The 11,180-nt window shown below is 50.0% G+C and overlaps 1 protein-coding gene and 1 non-coding gene across 2 annotated transcripts in view; both read right to left on the reverse strand.

Annotated features, from left to right (window-relative positions):
• The window catches only part of ppib (peptidylprolyl isomerase B (cyclophilin B)), a 21,288-nt gene extending 11,351 nt beyond the window's left edge, over window positions 1–9,937 (reverse strand). The window contains exons 1-3 of the mRNA XM_072282115.1: window positions 9,777–9,937; window positions 7,041–7,154; window positions 5,933–6,026 (exon numbers count right to left, since the gene is read on the reverse strand). Of these exons, the coding sequence (XP_072138216.1) occupies window positions 5,933–6,026; window positions 7,041–7,154; window positions 9,777–9,908 (340 nt within the window). The 5' untranslated portion in view covers window positions 9,909–9,937. The remainder of the gene's footprint in view (window positions 1–5,932; window positions 6,027–7,040; window positions 7,155–9,776) is intronic.
• Window positions 5,669–5,808, reverse strand: LOC140212264 (small nucleolar RNA SNORA79). The gene has a single exon (XR_011889677.1). It is a non-coding gene; the product is annotated as a small nucleolar RNA SNORA79 (small nucleolar RNA).
• Window positions 9,938–11,180: the final 1,243 nt, after the last annotated feature.

Here is an 11,180-nt window from a genome sequence, read left to right on the forward strand (position 1 = left end):
GGGTGGGTAGAGCCACAAAGCAGCGGAGGCTTGAGAGCAGCTTTCTTTCTCCTAGATGAGCTGCCAACCATGCCTGATGAGCCTCATCTGCCCCAAATGACTGGCTTGAAGGTGCCAGTCACCCACCTTTGCCCTTCTCTTGCCATTAGAAATGCCGAGCTTAGTAGCTAAGGCCATGAGTGATGGTTAGGATCCGAACTTGGTTGTCAGAGGTTATTTGAGACACAGGCCATTGGGAGCATTTAATAGATAGTGGGAGCTCATCTCCACTAACTGCTCCCCCCCCCCCCCACCCCTGGGTACGACAACCGTAACTTGTGCAGAGAAAGCTCCCAAACGGTACAATGCCGCAATCAATCCAGGGAAGTAAATGCTGGGCCTAGACACACAGGGTGGACCTTGGTCTAGCATGTGCAGTGCAGCACTGGGTACACAGTGCAATGTCACCGCCTCCTATGGTCGACAGCTGGGGTGCTAACCTGGGTTTCTTGCAGATTGGGGAATAACAGCACAGAAATTAAAACAAGTATTTTGTCTTAGCAAAAGGCAACAAAACAGAAAGGCCCGTATCTAAACAAAAATGTTTTAAAATCTCCATAAAGATAGCAGACAGAACACACCACAGCAGTGTAGCGACTAGCATAATGTTATTACAGCTCAGGATGTTCTGCAGGTTCTAATTCTGTTGCTGTTCTGTAAAGAGACACTCCACGCCCTCTGCCTGTGTGTGTGGGTGTTCTCACACAGCCCAGACATGTACTGGGTAGGTTAACTGGTTACTGAACCGTTCCATGGTCAGGGTAGGGTTAATCTGGTTTCTCGGGGGGGGGGGTTACTGGGATGGCATGGCTTGCAGGACCTACGCTGTGCTAATCAGCACAATGAAAGCAGACTTGTGTGACCTTCGACAGGAGGTGGCTGTGGTGACCTTCTGAGACAGATCACAGATTGGAAAGGAACCATATCTACAAAAGGGAAGAGAGAACCGTTGACCAGTTAGTTTAACAATAGCAGTTGTATCTATTATCAAGGAAGAGGGCACTTCCTTGTTAGAAAGGTGCAGGAAAAGGGCCAGTAACATCATGAAAGATCACACCCACCCTGTTCATGGACTATTTGTCCTACTCCCATCAGGGAGGGGGCTGCGTAGCATCCATGCCAGACCCAAAAACTTACTATCCCAAAGCATCAAGGCCAATCAACACCTCCACCCAGTAACCCACCCCCAACCACAACTTCTGTCAGGCATCACAGGTGTGTAGCAGTTGGCAGTTCTGGGCATCGAGTTCAGAGTTCAATTCTAACATCATCTGTAAGGAGTGTGCACATCTTCCCCATGGAATGTTGGGTTTTCCCCTGGACTCTCCCAGTTCCCTTCTGGTCTCGCACACCCTGAAGACATTCCAGTGAATGAAGGCTGATTGATGGGTAGGGAACAGATATTTTTAATCTTATTTAAAGATACAGCAGAGTACGGGCCCTTTCAGCCATTCAAGCTGTGCCACCCAGCAACCCACTGATGTAATGCCAGCCTATTCATGGGATAATTTAGAGCGACGATTCACCTATTAACTGGTACACCTTAGGACTGTGGGAGGGGACTGGAGCACGCAGAAAGGAACATAGGAATGTGCTCAAACAACAGGAATTCTGCAGATGCTGGAAATTCAAGCAACACACATAAAAGTTGCTGGTGAACGCAGCAGGCCAGGCAGCATCTCTAGGAAGAGGTGCAGTCGACGTTTCAGGACGAGACCCTTCGTCTCCCTTCAGTTCAGACCTCTTCCTTCAGTTAGTCCTGACGAAGGGTCTCGGCCTGAAATGTCGACTGCACCTCTTCCTAGAGATGCTGCCTGGCCTGCTGCGTTCACCAGCAACTTTTATGTGTGTTGATAGAAATGTGCTCATTGGAACTGAACTCTGAAATGCAATAGCATTGTGCTAACCTATATTCCCCTGGGGTGACGGGAGGACGTCACACTTCAAACAAGGGGGAAGTTATTCTGTCACTCAGAGGGTGGTGAACTACTGGAATATCATTTTGTTTTTATTTAGATATACTGCACAGCAACAGAACCATCCGGCAGGAGCCTCACCGCCCAGGATTACGTTAACTTTGTCAAAGCTCATTGAAACATCAGAGCTTGCAGTGAAATGCCTCATTCTGTATCAACAACCAAACACTCAGGATGTGCCGGGGGCACAAATGTTGTCATGCTGCATGCCCACAACTAACTAATCCTAACCTACCTGCCCACATGCTTTTGTACAGTCGTAAGTAATGTGACAGCACACCTAACTGACACGTCTTTGGAATGTGTGAGGAAACCCATGCAATCATGGAGAGAATGTACGATCTTCTTACAGACAGCAGGGATCAAAGCTGGGTCACCGTGCTCTGTACTAGGATCACACTAACCACTACACTACCACGCTCTGCACTAGGATCACACTAACCACTACACTACCGTGCTCTGTACTAGGATCACACTAACCACTACACTACCGTGCTCTGTACTAGGATCACACTAATCACTACACCACTGTGCTCTGTACTAGGATCACACTAAGCACTACACTACCGTGCTCTGTACGAGGATCACACTAATCACTACACCACTGTGCTCTGTACGAGGATCACACTAACCACTACACTACCATGCTCTGTACTAGGATCACACTAACCACTACACCACTGTGCTCTGTACTAGGATCACACTAACCACTACACCACCGTACTGCTTGAGGACTGGAGTTTCAATTGCTGGATACATTTACAACAGAAATGGACAGACAGGACATAGGGATTAGACAGTACGCTGAAGTGAAAGATTGGCCATGGTCCCAGTACCAGAGTGCACCACCTGTTCCCTGTACATCCTCTGTAGGCAGGAGGAAAAGATGGCGGCGCGCCTGCGCAGCTCTCTGGTGAAAAATGATATTGTATCTGTTAAATAGGGGCCGTGGACAATTCTGATTTGATGGAGAATGGACGTGAAAGCACAGAGGAACATCTGGAGAAATTTCTGAAACGCCCGTTCGTTGCTGTCGTTACTGTGTGGTCGGGAATCTTTCGGAGGGTAGGTCTCAAAATCCCCGGCCTTGCCTGCTTTTGGCGACCGAGAAGGAGGTCGAATCGTTCGGACAGAGATGGCGCTCAGTACTTGGTGTCGGAGAGCTGATCAGGGATCGAAATTTTCGGATGACTCAGAGTCGGATTGTGGTCGGCATGGCAGGGAGAGTTTTTCTTCCTTCTCCCGTCTGCGTGAGATGCGGGACATTTGAGAGACTTTGAACTTTACTGTGCTCACGGACTTCTTCATCAAGTTATGGAATTGTGCACTGTTGTAACTATATGTTATAATTATATGGTTTTGTCAGTTTTTTCAGTCTTGGTCTGTGCTGTGTTTTGTGATATCACACTGGAGGAAATAATGTATCATTTCTTAGTGCATGCATTACTAAATGACAATAAAAGAGGACACGTCTTCATAATCATACTCTAGACAGAGGGACACACCACGATTAATCGAAGGTAAAATTACCACTTGCCCCAACACAAACAAAAACACAAGTACATCTACAGCAGGCCCCAGCTCCTCTCAGGGCCAGGACCCCAGAGCACAAGCTCCCTGACCTTCCAATTACTTCTCCATCTCCACTTTACATACTTCTAAAGATCTGAATAGGCAGCTTGTAGACGACACCAAATTTATTGGCCATGGTTGTCTATAACAGGGCCTAGATCAACTTGGAAAGGGGGGCAATGATGGGATTTGACTCAGACAACGGCAAAGTGATGCATTTTAGGAAGTTCATAAATCAGCTGTGATGGAATTGCTGAGCATATTGATGGGCTGAATGGCCTATTTCTGTTCCTACGTCACAAGGCACGAATTGAATGGTAAATGGTAAGAACAAAGAGACCTGGTGGAATAGTGAAGGCATCTGTCGAATACCTGTCTTCATCGGACAGGGCACTGAATATGAGAGCTGGGATGTCACATTATAGCTGTATAAAACATTGCTCAGGCCATACTTGAGGTACTGTGTGCACTTGTGGTTGCACGACTGAGCAACGCTGAGTTGTTTCCAGCACTGAGAATGGGCTACAGAGACGGGGCTTGTTTTCCCAGAATACAGGAGGCTGAGAAGTGAAATGATACAAGAAGATATAATTACGAAACACAGAATGCCAGAGTCCGTTTGCCATAAAGGGCGTGTTAGATTAGACCGCACGGTTGTTTCCTGTGCAGTTTGGCAATGGCGTCTGCTTGCAGTATGGACATATGTGAGTGATGATGAGCCTGATTCTAATAAACGTCCCCATTGCGGACTGACAGTGGGAAGGGAATCCTGGTTGGGAAAATGGGAGGGACCAGGAAGCACCAGAGATCAGTTGTTTGGAGTCAAATGACCTGGCCTGGTACCTCAGGGCTGGGTGAATCTGCACCCATGCCACCTGTCCCACAATCCTGCCGTTCCCTACATCGTTTGCTTCCGTCAGATTTACGAAGATTTTTGCACAATACAGTATATGTGACTGTTCAGTGTGACCCCTAGTGCTTACATATGTATGATTCTGGTGTTTCACTATTTGAATAGGGGCCATCTGATTAGGAGGCACATTGTAAGGATCAATTGGCGAGGCTGTGGACTCATTTTGGGGGACCTTCAGGTTCATGTTACAGTGTGCCCGGATTCTGGTTACTCTTTTGTTTTTTAAATTTTGAGTGGTTTGATCGGGGTGATCGATGTGGACCAGAACACTTTGGCGAAGAATGCTTTGCCTTGTGCCCTGCACTGGGCTAGCAGTGTGACAATGAACTGAACTAAACTGAGTACTCATGGGCACGTTTGATTTTCGATATTCTGTGTGGTGTTCACTCTCTTTCTGCCACTTGTTCTTTTTTTGTGTGTTGGGTGTTTGATATTTTCTTTGAACAGGTTCCATGGTGTTTGTTTTGTAGCTGCCTGTGAGGCAAACCTCACAGTTGTAATCTGTATACATACTTTGACAATAAATGTGCTTAGAATATTGAATGGAATGTTTCTTCAATATGGGTATGAGAAGGGTCGTCCACGTTGCCCCCGCCATCTTTTCCAGACTCTGTTCTTTGAGGCTGTACATTCCCAATTTTCTGTTCTATTAGAGCTTAATAAAACCATCGCAAAACAATAGCTTTTGTGCCTTTTTCTTGACTTCTGAAAGAACCTTAGATTAAAAACATCAGAATCCAACAGGTATGTCTAACTCCAGAGGACATAGGTTAAGCAGAAAGGGAGGTGATTTAAAGGGGACCTGTGGGATAATTGCTCCTGAGTAGCTGGTAGACGGAATGAGCTGCGAGGAGAGCTGGTGGAGGCAGGAACAGTAAGGACATTTTCGAGGCACCTCAATGAGCAGGGCATAGAAGGATGTCGAATTAGTGCGGGCACAGGACCAACAAATAGTCGCCCAATTTCTCTGCTAATTCATCATCCCTGATAAAGTGTTTCTGCCTGAAACATCGATTGTTTACACCCCTCCATAGAATGCCCGAGTTCCGCTAGCCTTTTATGTGCACTGGACCTGCAGAATCACTTCTATCTACAATAATGCCACTCGTGAAGAAATCTGAATGCCTGCCCTGTCACATCGCCTCAGGTCTCATTCAGTAAATTACCAGTGTGTCTGACTCCGCAAAATCCAGAGAGCGGACGGACAATCCACTGTCCCCGCACGCTGAGTGAATAAAGCCATGGTTTATCTGCGATGACGCAAAATCCTGGAGCCGGTTCTTGGGGCAGCAGGAGGAACGGTCATCGTGCTATCACCCACCACACCGCAGCCTTTTGCCCCAAACAGTCACCACCAGTGTCGTCACCCCGAGTGAAGGGTCATTGTGTTATCAGTGACCACACCGTAGCCCCCTTTACCCCGACCACTCACCACCAGTGCCGTCGCCTCGAGTGAAGTCTCCTCCTTGGATCATGAAGTCCTTGATCACCCGATGAAACTTGCTGTTCTTGTAGCCAAAGCCCTTCTGCAGACAGGATATGAGAGGAAGTGAGCAAAGGGGCATCTCTACCCCAGGGCAGGAAGTTTGTGAGATGGTCGAGTAGCAGTTAGCTTAATGTTGTTCCAGGGCTGTGACTGGAGTTCAATTCCCACTGCTTCACCCTGTTCAATTCCCACTGCTTCACTGGTTCACCCTGTGACCGTGTGGGTTTCCTCTGGGTGCTTCAGTTTCCAAAGATGTACGGGCAAGGGTTAGCAAGTTGTGAGCACGCTACACTGCAAAACGACATCTGTAGGCTGCCCAACACATCCACAGACTGTGTGTTGACTCAACTATTCAAAATAGGACATACATGGTAAATGGTCGGGCACTGAAGAATGCAGTAGAACAGAGGGATCTAGGAAGGTGGAATCTCATGTGGATAGGGTGGTGAAGAAAGCTTTTGGGATGCTGGCCTTTATTAATCAGAGCACTGAGTATAGGAGTTGGGATGTAATGTTGAATTTGTATAAGGCATTGGTAAGACCAAATTTGGAGTATTGTGTACAGTTCTGGTCACCGAATTATAGGAAAGATGTCAATAAAATTGAGAGAGTACAGAGGAGGTTTACTAAAATGTTGCCTGGGTTTCATCTCCTAAGTTACAGAGAAAGGTTGAACAAGTTAGGTCTTTATTCTTTGGAGCGTAGAAGGTTGAGGGGGGGACTTGATAGAGGTATTTAAAAATAGATATATGGACAGGAAAGGAGTGGAGGGTTATGGGCTGAGTGCAGGTCGGTGGGACTAGGTGAGAGTTGGAGGTCGGCACGGACTAGAAGGGCCGAGATGGCCTCTTTCCGTGCTGTAATTGTTATATGGTTGAATAGTGCACTTCCCCACGTTGCAATGTACATGTGACAAATAAAACTAACACCAGCCCCATGCCCCAGGCTGAGAGACAAACAGTGAGAGTGCAGGGAGTCTGACATATACAGGACAATCTGCTGTGCCCAGTGAAGGGGCAAACTGCTAATGCACATCCACAGCAGATACACCTACCTCTCCAGTGGCCAAGGCAACAAAGTTGTCAACTGTCTTGGGTACGGTCTTGCCAAAGAGACCAATTACCACCCGGCCTGCATCCTCATCCCCGATCTTGATATCGAAGAACACCTGGAGGGGGGAAGCAGATGGAGGTGAGAACCTGCCCATGGTTCACTGCAAAGGGTGGGACAGCAGTCCGTCAGCCAGCTGTGTTCCATAAATATCCTATTCCTCAAATATCCTTACCCATCCCCTCACCCTTCCACCCACGACTGTCACACCCTCAGTGCTCTTCCACATACCCAACGAGGTAGCCAGGCACCAGGAAAACCATTCAGGCTCGAGAACCTTCACCTGATCAGGCAGGCGAGATGAACAGAGGGGGGAACTGGACAGGCAGTCAACCAGAGGACCATGGCACCGCTCCTGGTTGTGAGTGCTGAGGGGTCCATCTGAGGCGGTCACCACACACCAAACTCCAAAACCGCTGGGTCCTTCCCCATTGCCTGCTTCCCACTGTGGCTCCATGTGGATGTGACCCCTGTGTACACTCCCCCGTCACCTCCTTCCCCCAACCAAGCCCTCCACCCCAACACACATTACCTCTTTACTCACATCTTGTCACCCACTTCCTCCCCATCTCCACTAAACCATTCCTCTCACCTACCATCCTTCTTCGTCAGTACCCCCTTCATTACCCTCACCCCATCGCCTCCATCCATCATCTCATTACTCTCCCCCATCAGTCTCCCTCATAACCCTTCCGCCATCACCCCTCCTTCACTACCCTCACCCCATCACCCTCTCACATGTTCCCCTCCCCATCACCCTCTCACGTTACCCTCCCATCACCCTCTCATGTTACCCACCCCATCACCCTCTCACATGTTCCCCTCCCCATCACCCTCTCACGTTACCCTCCCCATCACCCTCTCACGTTACCCTCCCCATCACCCTCTCACATGTTCCCCTCCCCATCACCCTCTCACATGTTCCCCTCCCATCACCCTCTCACATGTTACCCTCCCCATCACCCTCTCACATGTTCCCCTCCCCATCACCCTCTCACATGTTCCCCTCCCCATCACCCTCTCACGTTACCCTCCCCATCACCCTCTCACGTTACCCTCCCCATCACCCTCTCACATGTTCCCCTCCCCATCACCCTCTCACGTTACCCTCCCCATCACCCTCTCACATGTTCCCCTCCCCATCACCCTCTCACGTTACCCTCCCCATCACCCTCTCACGTTACCCTCCCCATCACCCTCTCACATGTTCCCCTCCCCATCACCCTCTCACGTTACCCTCCCCATCACCCTCTCACATGTTCCCCTCCCCATCACCCTCTCATGTTACCCTCCCCATCACCCTCTCACGTTACCCTCCCCATCACCCTCTCACATGTTACCCTCCCCATCACCCTCTCACGTTACCCTCCCCATCACCCTCTCACATGTTCCCCTCCCCATCACCCTCTCACATGTTACCCTCCCCATCACCCTCTCACGTTACCCTCCCCATCACCCTCTCACATGTTCCCCTCCCCATCACCCTCTCACGTTACCTTCCCCATCACCCTCTCACGTTACCCTCCCCATCACCCTCTCACGTTACCCTCCCCATCACCCTCTCACATGTTCCCCTCCCCATCACCCTCTCACGTTACCCTCCCCATCACCCTCTCACGTTACCCTCCCCATCACCCTCTCACATGTTCCCCTCCCCATCACCCTCTCACATGTTCCCCTCCCCATCACCCTCTCACGTTACCCTCCCCATCACCCTCTCACGTTACCCTCCCCATCACCCTCTCACGTTACCCTCCCCATCACCCTCTCACGTTACCCTCCCCATCACCCTCTCACATGTTCCCCTCCCCATCACCCTCTCACGTTACCCTCCCCATCACCCTCTCACGTTACCCTCCCCATCACCCTCTCACGTTACCCTCCCCATCACCCTCTCACATGTTCCCCTCCCATCACCCTCTCACATGTTCCCCTCCCCATCACCCTCTCACGTTACCCTCCCCATCACCCTCTCACGTTACCCTCCCCATCACCCTCTCACATGTTCCCCTCCCCATCACCCTCTCACGTTACCCTCCCCATCACCCTCTCACGTTACCCTCCCCATCACCCTCTCACGTTACCCTCCCCATCACCCTCTCACATGTTCCCCTCCCATCACCCTCTCACATGTTCCCCTCCCCATCACCCTCTCACGTTACCCTCCCCATCACCCTCTCACGTTACCCTCCCCATCACCCTCTCACATGTTCCCCTCCCCATCACCCTCTCACGTTACCCTCCCCATCACCCTCTCACGTTACCCTCCCCATCACCCTCTCACATGTTCCCCTCCCCATCACCCTCTCACGTTACCCTCCCCATCACCCTCTCACGTTACCCTCCCCATCACCCTCTCACATGTTCCCCTCCCCATCACCCTCTCACGTTACCCTCCCCATCACCCTCTCACGTTACCCTCCCCATCACCCTCTCACGTTACCCTCCATCGCCTCAATCCTCTAAAATCTCATTACCCTCCCCATCACCCTCCCTCTCGTTTCCCTTCCCCATTACCCCTCCTTCGTTACCCTCCCCCTAATTACCCCATTATATTCTCCCCCATGGCCCCCACCCTCGCTACCCTCCCGCATCCCACAATTACCCTTCCCCCATCTCCTAACTCGACGCAAACAGCCACGCCCGCATACTCCCTTCTTTTCCTAACGGGGGCGCGCACCTTGACGGTGACCTTCGGCCCTTTCTTCTTCTCCTCGGCGCGGGAGCCATTGGGCAGCGAGAGGAGCCCGAGGACGGCGAGGAGGAGCGCAGCAGCGACCAGCACCTTCATCACGGAGCGAATGCGGCGCATCGGCCTGCCGCCTGTGGGCGGGGCTAGCGTCGGGGGCGGGACCAGTGCGGAAGGGGCGGGACAAGTGGCGACCAACCCACTCAAAGGGGGAACTAAATCCCCATGCCCATTACTGGAGTTCAAAACTCACCGTCATGCATAAAATCGAATATATCAATGAATAATCACAGATATTATTGTAATATTCTCAGGGATACATTTTAAACTTGCCAAATACGTGTTTATTATGTACGGTATCCCCCTTCTCACGAATGGCATAACCCAGTCGGCGCATGTTAGTAATACGCATGCGATTTAGTGGAGCCGATTAATTCTGTGATAAAAGGGATGGAAGTTACGATATCAGTGGAATATAGAAGCAATTTGTTGTTACCTATCAAATTTAGTCCAGTAATTTTATTAATAACTTTTAGAAGTAAATTAAAATTTAAATATTGTTTCTGTCTTATTTTAATATTTTTTATTTGGGTAATCACTGAGATGCGCATACCTATCATTTGGGTGGTACATTCTCATAGCCTTGGAAGGTGCCACGTTATTCGCTTCCCATTGGTCAGGCCGCCGAGATCTTCTGCCAATCAACAGGGAGGCGGTCCGGGAACCGTCAATCAACGCCGGGAGCTCCACCTTTGGCACGTGACGCGTCGGTGACGCCGCTGTTGCTGGGCAGATTTGGGCCCAGGTTACGGGCTGGATGAAGTCCGGTCGTTGATTCTCCGAGGCCTGGTCGCCCGGGGGTGGCGCCCAGATCCTGGCTCGGGAGGATGAGGGGGATCTCCCGGTACGGGTGGGGAGTCTGGGCTCAGCTTTGGAGTTAGAATCGAGATGGGAAGAATGTGGAGGCAGAGACTGATGGGATTAATGAGATCAATGGGTGCATGGACACTCTCTCGATAATGTGTTATCTATTTGCACTTTATATTCGTATTGTAACTTATATTGCAATGCACTCTTTTGCAAAACATCATATTTCAGGATATATGCCGGAGATAATAAACCCGATTCTGGTCCTCAGTCAAAGTCGAGTTTATTATCCCATCCCGGGTCCATGGGTGCAGAGGATGGCAGAACTGGTACCAGCTCCTCCACTTTCACTACAGTGCCACGCCACATCATGTGCTTCAGGTACCTTTCACTTCAATGCTGAGGAGTTAGCAGCTGAGTTTTGTGTTAAAGTTGAGCTTTTACCATCCGAACTGGTACCTGGATAAGATGGCAAACTGTCGCAAATTTCTGCAGATGTACCATGAGCAGCATCACCTTCTGGTGTGG

This window comes from Mobula birostris, chromosome 18 (genome assembly GCF_030028105.1).
Source record: "Mobula birostris isolate sMobBir1 chromosome 18, sMobBir1.hap1, whole genome shotgun sequence".
NCBI lineage: Eukaryota > Metazoa > Chordata > Chondrichthyes > Myliobatiformes > Myliobatidae > Mobula > Mobula birostris.